The sequence below is a fragment of the Clinocottus analis genome, unplaced genomic scaffold, assembly GCF_023055335.1.
Source record: "Clinocottus analis isolate CAN_PGR_092001 unplaced genomic scaffold, fCliAna1.0.p SCAF_24, whole genome shotgun sequence".
NCBI lineage: Eukaryota > Metazoa > Chordata > Actinopteri > Perciformes > Cottidae > Clinocottus > Clinocottus analis.
In genome coordinates, this window is record NW_027175976.1 from 2,208,385 (window position 1) to 2,225,546 (window position 17,162).

At 39.2% G+C, this 17,162-nt stretch overlaps 1 protein-coding gene across 12 annotated transcripts in view; it reads left to right on the forward strand.

The window, feature by feature from the left end:
- Window positions 1–8,439, forward strand: part of LOC137794009 (ATP-binding cassette sub-family C member 4-like) — a 29,681-nt gene extending 21,242 nt beyond the window's left edge. For 11 of the 12 annotated variants that reach the window (XM_068590542.1, XM_068590543.1, XM_068590540.1 and 8 more), the window contains 20 exons: window positions 506–600; window positions 967–1,053; window positions 1,564–1,660; window positions 1,741–1,932; window positions 2,110–2,247; window positions 2,360–2,397; window positions 2,502–2,605; window positions 2,697–2,843; window positions 3,514–3,593; window positions 4,246–4,396; window positions 4,525–4,644; window positions 4,726–4,836; window positions 4,947–5,047; window positions 5,646–5,837; window positions 5,927–6,082; window positions 6,209–6,298; window positions 6,384–6,556; window positions 6,672–6,777; window positions 7,408–7,542; window positions 7,630–8,439. In XM_068590542.1, the coding sequence (XP_068446643.1) occupies window positions 506–600; window positions 967–1,053; window positions 1,564–1,660; window positions 1,741–1,932; window positions 2,110–2,247; window positions 2,360–2,397; window positions 2,502–2,605; window positions 2,697–2,843; window positions 3,514–3,593; window positions 4,246–4,396; window positions 4,525–4,644; window positions 4,726–4,836; window positions 4,947–5,047; window positions 5,646–5,837; window positions 5,927–6,082; window positions 6,209–6,298; window positions 6,384–6,556; window positions 6,672–6,777; window positions 7,408–7,542; window positions 7,630–7,719 (2,403 nt within the window). In that variant the 3' untranslated portion in view covers window positions 7,720–8,439. Of the gene's footprint in view, window positions 1–505; window positions 601–966; window positions 1,054–1,563; window positions 1,661–1,740; window positions 1,933–2,109; window positions 2,248–2,359; window positions 2,398–2,501; window positions 2,606–2,696; window positions 2,844–3,513; window positions 3,594–4,245; window positions 4,418–4,524; window positions 4,645–4,725; window positions 4,837–4,946; window positions 5,048–5,645; window positions 5,838–5,926; window positions 6,083–6,208; window positions 6,299–6,383; window positions 6,557–6,671; window positions 6,778–7,407; window positions 7,543–7,629 lie in introns of those variants that run through there. The other variant, XR_011078274.1, reaches the window with a different exon arrangement.
- Window positions 8,440–17,162: the final 8,723 nt, after the last annotated feature.

The window sequence follows — 17,162 nt, forward strand, 5'->3', positions numbered from 1 at the left end:
ACTGGTTTCACGCAAAACAATACTTTCACAGACCGGCCTTCACGGCGTGGGCGATAAGAATGATGTTATAAGGTTACGTGAAAAAAATATTTAACAGGATTAAATTGCTGTGGGGTTAAAGGTAGATTTGACCTGAAGAAACTTGTTTTTTTGGCCCTGCGGCAAAACCTCTGTTGGTTATTAAACTTTTGTTTTAAATTTGTCTGAGCCGGACGGCTTATGAAAACAAACTAAGTTGCCAAAAACACTGAAAAAGTGAGTTTCTTTATTTTTTTCAAATGGCCCATTAAACACGACTAAAGAGGTCATACAAAGTGCTCCTGGAAAGGTTTCCATCGGGGATGTGCTGTCAAGCTTTTCTGTCCTACATTACTGGTTGAATTAACCTATTTTACACACGCTTCGTCAGAAAAATACAAGTAATACGACTTCACTGTGACGGAGCTTCTGGTTGTGTGTGTGTGTGTGTGTGTTCGCACATTGACGTGTCGCCCGGTCTGTGCAGGACATGGAGCTGCTGCCAGACGGAGACCTGACTCTGATCGGGGACCGAGGGGCCACGCTCAGCGGGGGGCAGAAGGCTCGCGTCAACCTGGCGAGGTGAGAGGACGGTCACAAATCTCCTAGTAACCTGATGGCTTTGGCTCCGCGTGACGGTCTCAGAAAGTCACGATGACTTGGACAGAAAAGCACAAACGACAATTTTACAAGTTAGATCTCACATTTCTCTTTTGTTAATTTTTTGCTTTTGATTATTTTAGTGCTTTATGTAGATAAATATGATTTTAAAATGGTGTATACATAGTAGCAGACAGTTTAATAATTACAAGATAATAAATGCAAAAGAAAATCCAAAGATCTTAAAATAGAATGGAGACATTATAAAAACATAGCAGCTCAGTCGCGGGGACAATGGAGGCTTTGTGGCATCAGTAACAGTGTGTGTTTGTCTGTGTGTGTCCTCAGGGCTGTGTACCAGGACGCAGACATCTACCTCCTGGACGACCCTTTGAGCGCTGTGGATGCCGAGGTCGGGAGACATCTCTTTGAGCAGTGAGTGGTTTCTCGGAGTTACATCAGTCTATTGTTCAGATATTTGAACCTCAGGATCAGGCTTCACACGCTGTTACACCACAGCACAACGGGGGGTTCGTCTGATCTACCAAACAGGAAAATACCGGAGCGTTCTGGTCAACGCCCGCCGGGGGAAACGCTTCAGAGCTGGAGCAGAAAGCCGTCAGCGTTAGATCTCGGCAGGAGAAGGTTCCTGCAAAGAAAAAAAAGCTTGCATTATTCAAAAGAAAAAAAGATAAAAAGGTTGTCAGTGTTTTGAAAATACCGGAACTAAAGCCGAGCCGAGCTCGGTTCAGGAAGACAATCGAAGTCGGCCCCACACTTCCTGTTGCACTTTCCGCTCGGATAACACAGTTTTACTGACAGCGATGTAACGGCTGCAATAAGGCACGGGCAAACAGACACACTACATCTGCTTGGGATTTGTTTCTCCATCTAATCATAAGACGTCCACTACAGCGCTAACTCTCCACTGTGTCCATGCATCAGGTGCATCTGTGGCCTCCTGAAGAACAAGCCTCGGATCCTGGTCACCCACCAGCTGCAGTACCTGAAGGCGGCCGACCAGATCATGGTCCTGAAGGAGGTCGGTGTTCCTACAGAGTAAAATAATCCCCATGTACTCGTGGTGGTGTGGAGTATCTTAACTGTGTGTGTCTGTTTCAGGGTCACATGGTGGCGAAGGGGAAGTACGCGGAGCTCCAGCGGTCCGGCGTGGATTTCACGTCGTTGCTGAAGGAGGAGGAGGAGCTGCAGCCTCCTCAAGACAGCCTGGGCAGGTCCAGAACTCTGTCCGAAAACTCTGTGCGCTCGCACACCTCCTCCTTGCACTCGGTCAAAGACGGAGACCAGCTACCGGTTTGTACATCAGCGCTTCAATCTGGGGTTGTTAAATATAACAAAGCCGTTGTTTTTTCGTTTCTGTTTCACAGAATCTTAAGTCCTCAGTGGTGTCCGTCGGTCCTGCTAAAAGTGTTGTGTAATCTGTGTCATGGTGTGTGATCTTGAGTCGGTGGTCCACTGTCATCCCCGCAGGCGGAGGCGGTGCAGACGGTAGCAGAGGAGAGTCGTGCCCAGGGAAACATTGGAATATCTCTGTACGTCAGATACCTGAAAGCTGGGGCCAACGTCGTGGCGCTGCTCTTAGTCATACTGATAAACGTTCTGGCTCAGGTACCAAAGACGTTCAGGTCACTCATGTGTTGTTGTGCAGTTCAGGGAAAGTGCAAAAGTTGTCTGTAATCAGAAGAACCTAAAGGGAAACAGGCTGTCTCTTATCTTCTAGGTGGCTTACATCCTGCAGGACTGGTGGCTGGCTCACTGGTACGTTTGAAAAACCACTAAAGAGAGAAGAATCAACTGTACATTCACCATCAGTGTTGCTTTCATTGCTTTCATGTAACGCGGTAACATCTTGACACGATCAGGGCCGAAAAGCAGGATGAGCTGACGGGCAACGGCACGGTCATCCTGAACGGACTGAACGCCACGAAGACGCTGGACACCGACTTCTACCTGGGTGTTTACGGAGGTAGTCTGACACTACAGCACGCATTGTACTGTGAAACCGCCCACAATGCACAGAGGCGTGAAGAGAGCACTCTGCTGGCTTGTCTCTACAGGTTTGACTGTTGCGACCATCGTCTTCGGCTTCATCAGGAATATTTCCCTGTTCCACGTGCTGGTGAAGGCCGCTCAGTGTCTGCACGACCGCATGTTCAACTCCATACTCGGCACACACGTGCGCTTCTTTGACATCAACCCGATTGGTGAGTTCAAACCTCTTGAATGAGTTGTGGAAGAAGATGCAACTCCACACCCTCCGTCAATCACTCTATAACGACTCGGATCCCTGCAGCTGCTTCTGAGTTTGCTTCTCCGGGGTCACAGTTTGTTTTGTACGTGTGATATTTTTTTAACTGAGATTGTTTGTAACGACTTTCCTCCTGTTGCTCCTGTTTGGTCGTCATGAGATTTGGTTGTATGAAGGTCAAATAAGAAATACAGCTCTGAAATTGGATTAAAGATTGGTCACGGGTTGTTGGAACCCTTGGATTATGAAATTGTGAGGGGAAATCACGTCATCAAAAAGCTTTGCTGGCTCCAAACAGGAGATTATCCACATTAATATAAAGCAAAAGCTAAATGTGAGAATGACCTGAGTCTCTTAAATTCTTGATTTCTAAAGATATTTCTTCTATTGACGATTGGTATCAGGGATTTCGGAAAAGTTGACCCTTGACAACGTCAAGGGATTTGTTAAGATGCATCTCAGACATGGTGGAGCCCTCTGGACTGATTTAAAAACGCCGCTGATGCTGATTATGTACTTCATTTCAGAAGTACATTCAGTGTGAATGTGTTTACACAAGAAACAAAACAGAATGACTTCAGTTAATAATCCCTCAGCATGACGTTCTCTATGTTCTCTCCTCTCAGGACGAGTCTTGAACCGGTTCTCAAAGGACATCGGCCAGCTGGACTCCAACATGCCGTGGACCTTCGTGGACTTCATTCAGGTGAGAATGAATGAAGCGCTTCAGAAGATCCTCTCGGCTCTTCGCTAGCTGCTACTGGGTTGTGTGGAAGTTGTAGATGCTTCATGTAAAAATATTGCATGTGTCTCATCTTATCAAGCTTTTATCTGACTTACAGTAACTCTTTTATGGCGCTGACTATCATGGGTGAGTGTACACATGTGAGCAGATAGCTGTTGAATAAGGACTTCCTGCTCCTGTCTTTCCTTCTGATAGAAGATGAAAGTGATGAGAGCTTGTCTCCCAAATAAATAAGTGTTAAAATCCAACACTGATGCAGAGATTATTTTCATATCATTCTTTAACACGCTCTCTCGCGTCGTTGCTCTTTCCACACATGTCCGGTCACGTCTGAATCAAAGTTTTGAGACGCACTCGTGTAGCTGACATCTTTCTTTGCAGCCCGCCATGTTTAAGGTAAAATAATCCTTTGTTAGTCCTGCAGTTGGGAAATTGCAGGATTAAAGCAGCAAGAGACAAATAATCCACAATAGCGATATTATACGTGCAGACAGAATGAACTGGTTTTGATTGAATGGAAGTTGTGGCAGCGAGAGGTCGTCGCAGGGTTCTGCATGTTTGTACCTTAAATACAGCAGGAGCATCAGTCAGCAGCTGTTTTCTCTCCGAGCAGGTGTTCCTGCAGATTATCGGCGTCGTCGCTGTGTCGGTGTCCGTGATCCCCTGGATCCTCATTCCAGTTCTGCCCCTCCTCCTCTTCTTCATCTACGTGCGTCGCTACTTCCTGCAGACGTCCAGAAACATCAAACGCCTCGAGTCCACCAGTGAGTGCCCCGCGAACTAGCGTGCGTGTTGTTTTCGCTTACATTTACATTTCGGAAAAAGTCACGGACGTAAACTCCGACCGAGCTGTCGAGCGGAGCCGTTGATTCTTGCTTCATCGTCCCTGCAGCTCGGAGTCCGGTGTTCTCCCACCTGTCCTCGTCTCTCCAGGGCCTGTGGACGATCCGAGCCTTTGGAGCGGAGGAGAGGTTCCAGAAAGAGTTTGACGCCCATCAGGACCTGCACTCAGGTTCTCCTCACGACTCTAACTCATATTTAAAGATGGTCGATGTCAGTCCGGTGTTGATGACGTCTTCCTGTTCCTGAACAGCGGCCTGGTTCCTGTACCTGACCACCTCTCGCTGGTTCGCCCTCCGCCTTGACGGCATGTGCTCCATCTTTGTTACCATCACCACCTTTGGCTGCCTGCTGCTCAGAAACCGTAAGGAGGACTTGTGACCAAACATTTAACAACGACTTAACACGTCCCGAATGTTGAAATGCGTCATTGTTTTTTTGGAAAGATTGTGAACTAAACCCTGTTTCTGTTAGAGCTGGACGCCGGCTCCGTTGGTCTGGCGCTGACCTACTCCGTCACGCTGATGGGGATGTTCCAGTGGGGGGTCAGGCAGAGTGCCGAGGTGGAGAACATGGTAACGTACTCTTTTTCTCTTTGACTGTGTTTACAACGTGTGTGTGTGTGTGTGTATGTGTGTGTATAAACACATCTGGAATGACGTACACCAACACGACAATGGACATTATGTTCCTCACGTTCACACCGCCTGGGACGCTCTGTGCTTCCTGCAGACTTTAGTACTTGGCAACTCTTTCAGTGGCTTGATTCAGTGGAATTACAAGTGAGAATCAAGGTCACAGGTGGGGTGCAGAAAACCTTCATTGAGCACTTCATATAGCAAAAAAGCACACGGACATAAAAGTAAGTCATTAATAATACATCCTGTACTTTGGTGTAAATGTTGGTCACGCCGTTAACGGGTTCTGTGTTTGCCTCTTCAAACAGAATCACATTGTAAAGATTTGTAGAGGAAAGCAGGCAATTAAACTGTAAAATCATTTTCACTTTTTTTCTTCCCAGGGTATTGCACCTTTTATTTGTGGTGTTCTAACAAAGTGAGGGCACAAAAACTGATTTCAATGAAAATTCTGCCTGGACCATTTTGTTGGGGCGGTGGCACATGACAAAGGATTTGAGAACCACTGGTTGTGATACATTGTTATGGTCTTCAGATGACGTCAGTGGAGAGAGTGGTGGAGTACACTGAGCTGGAGAGTGAAGCACCCTGGGAAACCCAGAAGCGCCCTCCTCCCGATTGGCCCAACAAAGGCCAGGTGACCTTTGACCGGGTCAGCTTCTCCTACAGCGCCGATGGACCAGTGGTCCTGCAAAACATGACGGCAATGTTCCGGTCCAGAGACAAGGTTGGACATCTCTTTTTGTCTCCAGAGGACGCCATGTTGACGCTCGGCTGTTCTACTAAACTGGACTCTTTTTTTTTTTCCTGGGTCAGGTTGGCATCGTGGGTCGAACAGGTGCTGGGAAAAGCTCTCTGGTCTCGGCTCTGTTCCGCCTGGCGGAGCCTCAGGGGAAGATCTACATCGACGGCGTTCTGACCTCTGAGATCGGCCTCCACGACCTGCGCCAGAAGATGTCCATCATCCCTCAGGTGAACGTCGCTCACCTCGTTTTGCAACTCTCACCACAACAATCTAGATGTACAATGTGTATTTCAGAGTGTAAACAAACATCCAGCGCGTGCCGAGTCTAACCCGGTGGTTCCTCTGTTCTCCAGGACCCGGTGCTGTTTACAGGCTCCATGAGGAAGAACTTGGACCCTTTCAGCCAGCACAGCGATGAAGACCTGTGGAGGGCTCTCGAGGGGGTAAGCGTCCACTCGGCTCACTGGAGTCGTGTTTCCAGCTCTGGTTGTGGAGCGCGTCGGGCAAACTCTCCTCCGTGGCCCTCAGGTGCAGCTCAAGTCTGCGGTGGAGGAGCTGCCGGGGAAGTTGGAGACGGTTCTGGCCGAGTCGGGCTCCAACTTCAGCGTGGGCCAGAGGCAGCTGGTGTGTCTGGCCAGAGCCATCCTGAGGAAGAACCGCATCCTGGTGATCGACGAGGCCACGGCCAACGTGGACCCCAGGTACTGCTGAGACGGCGCCCCCCACTGGCGGTCGATGTAGAGCAAAGAATGCAGTCACCGTTCAGATGACTGTCATCAAAGACTTTCCTCATTGTACTTGTCGTTCTCTCTGCAGGACGGACGAGCTGATCCAGAAAACCATACGGGACAAGTTCAGCGAGTGCACCGTGCTCACGATCGCTCATCGTCTCAACACCATCGTAGACAGCGACAGGATACTGGTGAGGCCTCTTCCTCGTGGTCTTCAGGGAAGAGTATTTGTTCATGTTTTTTTAGTCCAGATGTTTGCATGAGGTCGACATAGTTCAAATCAAACAGTCTGATACATAATGAGTCTGTTTAGACACGTGTTCATGATGGAAGCTCGAATCTTTGGCACTGACGACAGCAATACAAGATTTGTGTTTGCTTACTCTTGACAGCTAATTTAAGCTTTTAAGCCCAACGTACATCTGACACAAAGGTACACATCCAACCGTGGAGGTTGGTTTGATATAGTGTTGAGACTTTAATCTGACCGTTCTGGCTCCACCTTACGAGTGAGTCATCTGTAGACTTTACCACAGTAATCCCAAAGCTCACTGCCAACACTGGCGGCAGTGAGCTCCTTTAATTAAATTCCCTTGCGTTGGGAGCCAGGTGTCTACATTGCAGCAGCTGTCACTTAACTTGCCTCTAGGTGAACTGTTCTGAACTGGCCAATCACAAACCTGAATCTAAATGGCACATTTCTCAAATCAAAGTAAAGTTGCAGTTGTTTTACCAAATAGACAAAAGGTAGGCGTCTCACCGAATGAAGGTATACCAACAAATGACTTTTCAGCAATGCTCACACGTGGTTTTGTCTGCAGGTTCTGGATGCAGGGAGAATTCATGCCTACGATGAGCCCTACACCCTGCTGCAAGATCCAGACGGGATCTTCTACAAAATGGTGCAGCAGACCGGCAAGAAGGAGGCAGCAGCGCTGCTCGAGGCAGCTAAACGGGTGAGCTGGCACCTTTTACACAGGTTTGAAGATGTGAGACGCTTCTATCTCGGGGCCAGTCTCACTTTGTAAACGATGTCTCTTCAGGCGTACGACAGCAGAAGCCATCCCAACACGCCCAATGGACATGCAGAAACGGCAGACGGTAACCTGGTTATCTTTGAGACCGCCCTGTGAGCCTCTGACTCTCCAGAAGACTGAAAGTGCCTGGGCTCGTACTGCCCCCAGCCTCTGGTGTAGCACACGGGCTGATAGGAAGCCTGATCCACCCCAGCAGGCGAAGAGGCGGAGTCCTGAAGAAGCCTCACTGTGGCCAAATATATGCACATTATGCTGTTTCCTACAAGCGGAGCGAGAGCTGGGAAATCACTGCTCTGAAAAAACAGTTGAAATAGATCATTATTTATTTTGTGTGCTGAATATTTATCGTCCTTTAATGCACTGCCTTTGCAGAAATCACTTTTAAATGGCTGAATAATCTTTTGAAAAACTGTAAGTGCCTTATTTCAAGTTTGCAGCAATATGTCAACCATGGACCCAAAGTTGCCTTGTTCCTGACGAAAGGTGTTGCAAACGTTGTACTGATAACTCGTGGAACACAAGGCTGTTTTGTTCAAGCCTTTCAAGCTTTAGGAGTTAATTTCCTTTTTCTACTGTTCACTAAGTTGATTTTAAAGTTTACAGGTCATGTGACAATCAGAACCACTACAACTGAGTGAGTGTGTTCCTTTCTGTTCCAGTTTGTTAATTTGTTCTGTATAAACACCAACAAATCTTACTGGGATAATATCGGCAATGTTTTGATACAACTTGAATAAAGTTCTCAGTTAAAATTGAACAATATCCAAAAGATCCATATTGAGAATTGTTTGCGTTGAATAAAGACGCTTTAAATCAGCTGGTCGAGACCATTGCTTCTGAGCCTCGTGTGTGTGTGTGTGTGTGTTCCTCACTTGCGCAACAGGGTTTCAGAGAGCACACGCTCTCTAAAGCACGCGACCAGAGCCGACGTGCCACCTTGAGCCCGAGCCTTTCCAAGCCGACCTAGAGCCGGCCATGACACTACAGTGGAGGAAATGCACCGGGCAGCACAGCAAGGAGAGCAAAACCTGTCTGGCATGAGTATTTTTTTCCCTTTTTTGGGATATTTTAAAGTATTAGAGCAAAGTCCCCATGTAGCTCATTAGTGAATGACATTGAACCAGTGAAACGAGGGACCATGAAATACAAATTGAAACAAACTGTCATCTGGGAATCGAACACAGGACCTTCTGTTTTAGAGACTGCAACTTTAGCAGTACTCTATAGAGATCAGTATAGCATTATTTTCTTTTTTTTCAAAATGCTATAGCATGCCTTTTGTTCTCTCACTTTTTTGGATTTTTTAAAATGTCATTGTTTCACTCTTTTTTCATGTAAATATGACAATAATGGGATCAAAATGTCTCTCTCTGGAAGCTCTTGCATTGCTATTAGTTTTGAAGTATTTCATTTTTTTGAAAAAGTGAAAAAAGGCATGCTATAGCATGTTGAAAAAAAAAGTCAAAAAAATGAAATATTGCAAAATTAATACTAAGGCAAGAGCTTCCGGAGAGAGACATTTTGATCACGTTATTGTCATTATTTCACTCTTTTTTCATGTAAATATGACAATAATGGGATCAAAATGTCTCTCTCCGGAAGCTCTTGCCTTGCTATTAGTTTGGTAGTATTTCATTTTTTTGAAAAAGTGAAAAAAAAGGCATGCTATAGCATGTCGAAAAAAAAAGTCAAAAAAATTAAATCCTGCAAAACTAATAGCAATGCAAGAGCTTCCAGAGAGAGACATTTTGATCCCATTATTGTCATATTTACATGAAAAAAGAGTGAAACAATGACATTTTAAAAAATCCAAAAAAGTGAGAGAAAAAAAGGCATGCTATAGCATTTTGAAAAAAAAGAAAAAATGCTATACTGATCTCTATAGAGTACTGTTAAAGTTGCAGTCTCTTAAACAGAAGGTCCTGTGTTCAATTCCCAGATGACAGTTTGTTTAAATTTGTATTTCACGGTCGCTCTTGTTTCACTGGTTCAATGTCATTCACTAATGAGCTACATGGGGACTTTAGCACAGTGGTATCAGTGTTGACCTTCAACCACAAGGTCGCATGTTCAATACCCAGCTGTGGTTGTGAGTTCAATCCTCATAAGTGCTTCAAGATTTTGGAAGATGTAGGCAGGTGAGGCGTAAGTTAAGTACTAACTTACTTGGGTTCAAATCTCACTCGTAGGTACTTAAAGAGATTAGAAGTGGAGTTCTGGTGGGCGGCTATAGCACAGCTTGATCAGCGTTTGCCCTGTAACTCCCGGGTTGCTGGTTCAATACCGGCTGAGCTCTCTGGAAGCTCTTGCCTTGCTATTAATTTTGCAGGATTTCATTTTTTTGACTTTTTTTACGACATGCTATAGCATGCCTTTTTTTCACTTTTTTTGGATTTTTTAAAATGTCATTATTTCACTCTTTTTTCATGTAAATATGACAATAATGTGATCAAAATGTCTCTCTCTTGAAGCTCTTGCCTAGCTATTAATGTTGCAGGATTTCATTTTTTTGACTTTTTTTTCCAACATGCTATAGCATGACTTTTTTTCAATTTTTTGGATTTTTTAAAATGTCATTATTTCACTCTTTTTTCATATAAATATGACAATAATGGGATCAAAATGTCTCTCTCTGGACGCTCTTGCCTTGCTATTAATTTTGCAGGATTTCATTTTTTGGACTTTTTTTACGACATGCTATAGCATGCCTTTTTTTCACTTTTTTTGGATTTTTTAAAATGTCATTATTTCACTCTTTTTTCATGTAAATATGACAATAATGTGATCAAAATGTCTCTCTCTTGAAGCTCTTGCCTAGCTATTAATGTTGCAGGATTTCATTTTTTTGACTTTTTTTTCCAACATGCTATAGCATGACTTTTTTTCAATTTTTTGGATTTTTTAAAATGTCATTATTTCACTCTTTTTTCATGTAAATATGACAATAATGTGATCAAAATGTCTCTCTCTGGACGCTCTTGCCTTGCTATTAATTTTGCAGGATTTCATTTTTTTGACTTTTTTTTTCGACATGCTATAGCATGACTTTTTTTCACTTTTTTGGATTTTTAAAATGTCGTTATTTCACTCTTTTTTCATATAAATATGACAATAATGGGATCAAAATGTCTCTCTCTGGACGCTCTTGCCTTGCTATTAATTTTGCAGGATTTCATTTTTTTGACTTTTTTTTCCGACATGCTATAGCATGACTTTTTTTTTCTCACTTTTTTGGATTTTTAAAATGTCATTATTTCACTCTTTTTTCATGTAAATATGACAATAATGTGATCAAAATGTCTCTCTCTGGAAGCTCTTGCCTTGCTATTAATTTTGCAGGATTTCATTTTTTGGACTTTTTTTACGACATGCTATAGCATGACTTTTTTTTCACTTTTTGGGATTTTTTAAAATGTCATTATTTCACTGTTTTTTTCATGTAAATATGACAATAATGTGATCAAAATGTCTCTCTCTTGAAGCTCTTGCCTTGCTATTAATTTTGCAGGATTTCATTTTTTTGACTTTTTTTTTCGACATGCTATAGCATGACTTTTTTTCAATTTTTTGGATTTTTTAAAATGTCATTATTTCACTCTTTTTTCAGGTAAATATGACAATAATGTGATCAAAATGTCTCTCTCTGGACGCTCTTGCCTTGCTATTAATTTTGCAGGATTTCATTTTTTTGACTTTTTTTTTCGACATGCTATAGCATGACTTTTTTTCACTTTTTTGGATTTTTAAAATGTCGTTATTTCACTCTTTTTTCATATAAATATGACAATAATGGGATCAAAATGTCTCTCTCTGGACGCTCTTGCCTTGCTATTAATTTTGCAGGATTTCATTTTTTTGACTTTTTTTTCCGACATGCTATAGCATGACTTTTTTTTTCTCACTTTTTTGGATTTTTAAAATGTCATTATTTCACTCTTTTTTCATGTAAATATGACAATAATGTGATCAAAATGTCTCTCTCTGGAAGCTCTTGCCTTGCTATTAATTTTGCAGGATTTCATTTTTTGGACTTTTTTTACGACATGCTATAGCATGCCTTTTTTTCACTTTTTTTGGATTTTTTAAAATGTCATTATTTCACTCTTTTTTCATGTAAATATGACAATAATGTGATCAAAATGTCTCTCTCTTGAAGCTCTTGCCTAGCTATTAATGTTGCAGGATTTCATTTTTTTGACTTTTTTTTCCAACATGCTATAGCATGACTTTTTTTCAATTTTTTGGATTTTTTAAAATGTCATTATTTCACTCTTTTTTCATGTAAATATGACAATAATGTGATCAAAATGTCTCTCTCTGGACGCTCTTGCCTTGCTATTAATTTTGCAGGATTTCATTTTTTTGACTTTTTTTTTCGACATGCTATAGCATGACTTTTTTTCACTTTTTTGGATTTTTAAAATGTCGTTATTTCACTCTTTTTTCATATAAATATGACAATAATGGGATCAAAATGTCTCTCTCTGGACGCTCTTGCCTTGCTATTAATTTTGCAGGATTTCATTTTTTTGACTTTTTTTTCCGACATGCTATAGCATGACTTTTTTTTTCTCACTTTTTTGGATTTTTAAAATGTCATTATTTCACTCTTTTTTCATGTAAATATGACAATAATGTGATCAAAATGTCTCTCTCTGGAAGCTCTTGCCTTGCTATTAATTTTGCAGGATTTCATTTTTTGGACTTTTTTTACGACATGCTATAGCATGACTTTTTTTTCACTTTTTGGGATTTTTTAAAATGTCATTATTTCACTGTTTTTTTCATGTAAATATGACAATAATGTGATCAAAATGTCTCTCTCTTGAAGCTCTTGCCTTGCTATTAATTTTGCAGGATTTCATTTTTTTGACTTTTTTTTTCGACATGCTATAGCATGACTTTTTTTCAATTTTTTGGATTTTTTAAAATGTCATTATTTCACTCTTTTTTCAGGTAAATATGACAATAATGTGATCAAAATGTCTCTCTCTGGACGCTCTTGCCTTGCTATTAATTTTGCAGGATTTCATTTTTTTGACTTTTTTTTTCGACATGCTATAGCATGACTTTTTTTCACTTTTTTGGATTTTTAAAATGTCGTTATTTCACTCTTTTTTCATATAAATATGACAATAATGGGATCAAAATGTCTCTCTCTGGACGCTCTTGCCTTGCTATTAATTTTGCAGGATTTCATTTTTTTGACTTTTTTTTCCGACATGCTATAGCATGACTTTTTTTTTCTCACTTTTTTGGATTTTTAAAATGTCATTATTTCACTCTTTTTTCATGTAAATATGACAATAATGTGATCAAAATGTCTCTCTCTGGAAGCTCTTGCCTTGCTATTAATTTTGCAGGATTTCATTTTTTGGACTTTTTTTACGACATGCTATATAGCATGACTTTTTTTTCACTTTTTGGGATTTTTTAAAATGTCATTATTTCACTGTTTTTTTCATGTAAATATGACAATAATGTGATCAAAATGTCTCTCTCTTGAAGCTCTTGCCTTGCTATTAATTTTGCAGGATTTCATTTTTTTGACTTTTTTTTTCGACATGCTATAGCATGACTTTTTTTCAATTTTTTGGATTTTTTAAAATGTCATTATTTCACTCTTTTTTCAGGTAAATATGACAATAATGTGATCAAAATGTCTCTCTCTGGACGCTCTTGCCTTGCTATTAATTTTGCAGGATTTCATTTTTTTGACTTTTTTTTTCGACATGCTATAGCATGACTTTTTTTCACTTTTTTGGATTTTTAAAATGTCGTTATTTCACTCTTTTTTCATATAAATATGACAATAATGGGATCAAAATGTCTCTCTCTGGACGCTCTTGCCTTGCTATTAATTTTGCAGGATTTCATTTTTTTGACTTTTTTTTCCGACATGCTATAGCATGACTTTTTTTTTCTCACTTTTTTGGATTTTTAAAATGTCATTATTTCACTCTTTTTTCATGTAAATATGACAATAATGTGATCAAAATGTCTCTCTCTGGAAGCTCTTGCCTTGCTATTAATTTTGCAGGATTTCATTTTTTGGACTTTTTTTACGACATGCTATAGCATGACTTTTTTTTCACTTTTTGGGATTTTTTAAAATGTCATTATTTCACTGTTTTTTTCATGTAAATATGACAATAATGTGATCAAAATGTCTCTCTCTTGAAGCTCTTGCCTTGCTATTAATTTTGCAGGATTTCATTTTTTTGACTTTTTTTTTCGACATGCTATAGCATGACTTTTTTTCAATTTTTTGGATTTTTTAAAATGTCATTATTTCACTCTTTTTTCAGGTAAATATGACAATAATGTGATCAAAATGTCTCTCTCTGGACGCTCTTGCCTTGCTATTAATTTTGCAGGATTTCATTTTTTTGACTTTTTTTTTCGACATGCTATAGCATGACTTTTTTTCACTTTTTTGGATTTTTAAAATGTCGTTATTTCACTCTTTTTTCATATAAATATGACAATAATGGGATCAAAATGTCTCTCTCTGGACGCTCTTGCCTTGCTATTAATTTTGCAGGATTTCATTTTTTTGACTTTTTTTTTCGACATGCTATAGCATGACTTTTTTTCACTTTTTTGGATTTTTAAAATGTCGTTATTTCACTCTTTTTTCATATAAATATGACAATAATGGGATCAAAATGTCTCTCTCTGGACGCTCTTGCCTTGCTATTAATTTTGCAGGATTTCATTTTTTTGACTTTTTTTTCCGACATGCTATAGCATGACTTTTTTTTCAATTTTTTGGATTTTTAAAATGTCGTTATTTCACTCTTTTTTCATATAAATATGACAATAATGGGATCAAAATGTCTCTCTCTGGACGCTCTTGCCTTGCTATTAATTTTGCAGGATTTCATTTTTTTGACTTTTTTTACGACATGCTATAGCATGACTTTTTTTTTCTCACTTTTTTGGATTTTTAAAATGTCATTATTTCACTCTTTTTTCATGTAAATATGACAATAATGGGATCAAAATGTCTCTCTCTGGAAGCTCTTGCCTTGCTATTAATTTTGCAGGATTTCATTTTTTGGACTTTTTTTACGACATGCTATAGCATGACTTTTTTTTCACTTTTTGGGATTTTTTAAAATGTCATTATTTCACTCTTTTTTCATGTAAATATGACAATAATGTGATCAAAATGTCTCTCTCTGGACGCTCTTGTCTTGCTATTAATTTTGCAGGATTTCATTTTTTGGACTTTTTTTTCCGACATGCTATAGCATGACTTTTTTTTCAATTTTTTGGATTTTTAAAATGTCGTTATTTCACTCTTTTTTCATATAAATATGACAATAATGGGATCAAAATGTCTCTCTCTGGACGCTCTTGCCTTGCTATTAATTTTGCAGGATTTCATTTTTTTGACTTTTTTTCCGACATGCTATAGCATGACTTTTTTTTTCTCACTTTTTTGGATTTTTAAAATGTCATTATTTCACTCTTTTTTCATGTAAATATGACAATAATGGGATCAAAATGTCTCTCTCTTGAAGCTCTTGCCTTGCTATTAATTTTGCAGGATTTCATTTTTTTGACTTTTTTTTTCCAACATGCTATAGCATGACTTTTTTTCACTTTTTTGGATTTTTTAAAATTTCATTATTTCACTCTTTTTTCATGTAAATATGACAATAATGTGATCAAAATGTCTCTCTCTGGACGCTCTTGTCTTGCTATTAATTTTGCAGGATTTCATTTTTTGGACTTTTTTTTTCCACATGCTATAGCATGACTTTTTTTTTCACTTTTTGGGATTTTTTAAAATGTCATTATTTCACTATTTTTTCATATAAATATGACAATAATGTGATCAAAATGTCTCTCTCTTGAAGCTCTTGCCTTGCTATTAATTTTGCAGGATTTCATTTTTTTGACTTTTTTTATGACATGCTATAGCATGACTTTTTTTTTCACTTTTTTGGATTTTTTAAAATGTCATTATTTCACTCTTTTTTCATGTAAATATAACAATAATGGGATCAAAATGTCTCTCTCTGGAAGCTCTTGCCTTGCTATTAATTTTGCAGGATTTCATTTTTTTGACTTTTTTTCGACATGCTATAGCATGCCTTTTTTTCACTTTTTTTGGATTTTTTAAAATGTCATTATTTCACTCTTTTTTCATGTAAATATGACAATAATGTGATCAAAATGTCTCTCTCTGGAAGCTCTTGCCTTGCTATTAATTTTGCAGGATTTCATTTTTTGGACTTTTTTTACGACATGCTATAGCATGCCTTTTTTTCACTTTTTTTGGATTTTTTAAAATGTCATTATTTCACTCTTTTTTCATGTAAATATGACAATAATGTGATCAAAATGTCTCTCTCTTGAAGCTCTTGCCTAGCTATTAATGTTGCAGGATTTCATTTTTTTGACTTTTTTTTCCAACATGCTATAGCATGACTTTTTTTCAATTTTTTGGATTTTTTAAAATGTCATTATTTCACTCTTTTTTCATGTAAATATGACAATAATGTGATCAAAATGTCTCTCTCTGGACGCTCTTGCCTTGCTATTACTTCTGCAGTATTTGATTTTTTTTTTTACAAAATGACACAAAACACTGGAGACTTGGCTATGAGTGGGATTTGAACCCACATGTACAGACTCTGGTTACAGGACAGATTCCAAGTGCACTCATTACTGCACTATCAGTCCGTTTCACACCTGAAACTCTTGTCTTTGCATATTTGACTTTGTCATTGCATGTCAGGCCTAAAAATTTGAAGCACTTATGAGGATTGAACTCACAACCACAGCTGGGTATTGAACAGGCGAGCTTGTGGTTGCAGGTCAAACTCTGATACCACTGTGCTAAAGTCCCCATGTAGCTCATTAGTGAATGACATTGAACCAGTGAAACAAGAGGGACCGTGAAACACAAATTTAAACAAACTGTCAACTGGGAATCGAACACAGCACCTTCTGTTTAAAAGACTGCAACTTTAGCAGTACTCTATAGAGATCAATATAGAGTTTTTTTTGACATACTATATCATGACTTTTTTTTCACTTTTTTTGATTTTTTTTAAGTATCATTATTTCACTCTTTTTTCATGTAAATATGACAATAAAGTGATCAAAATGTCTCTCTCCGCAAGCTCTTGCATTGCTATTACTTCTGCAGGATTTCATTTTTTTGAAAAAATGAAAAAAAAGTCATGCTATAGCATGTCGAAAAAAAAAGTAAAAAAAAATGAAATCCTGCAAAATTAATACTAAGGCAAGAGCTTCTGGAGAGAAACATGTTGGTCCCATTATTGTCATATTTACATGAAAAAAGAGTGAAATAATGACATTTTAAAAAATTCCAAAAAGTGAAAAAAAGGCATGCTATAGCATTTTGAAAAAAAAAATGCTATAGTGATCTCATAGAGTACTGCTAAAGTTGCAGTCTCTCAAACAGAAGGTGCTGTGTTCGATTCCCAGATGACAGTTTGTTTGAATTTGTGTTTCACTGGTTCAATGTCATTCACTAATTTTAGTGCTTCACAATGATC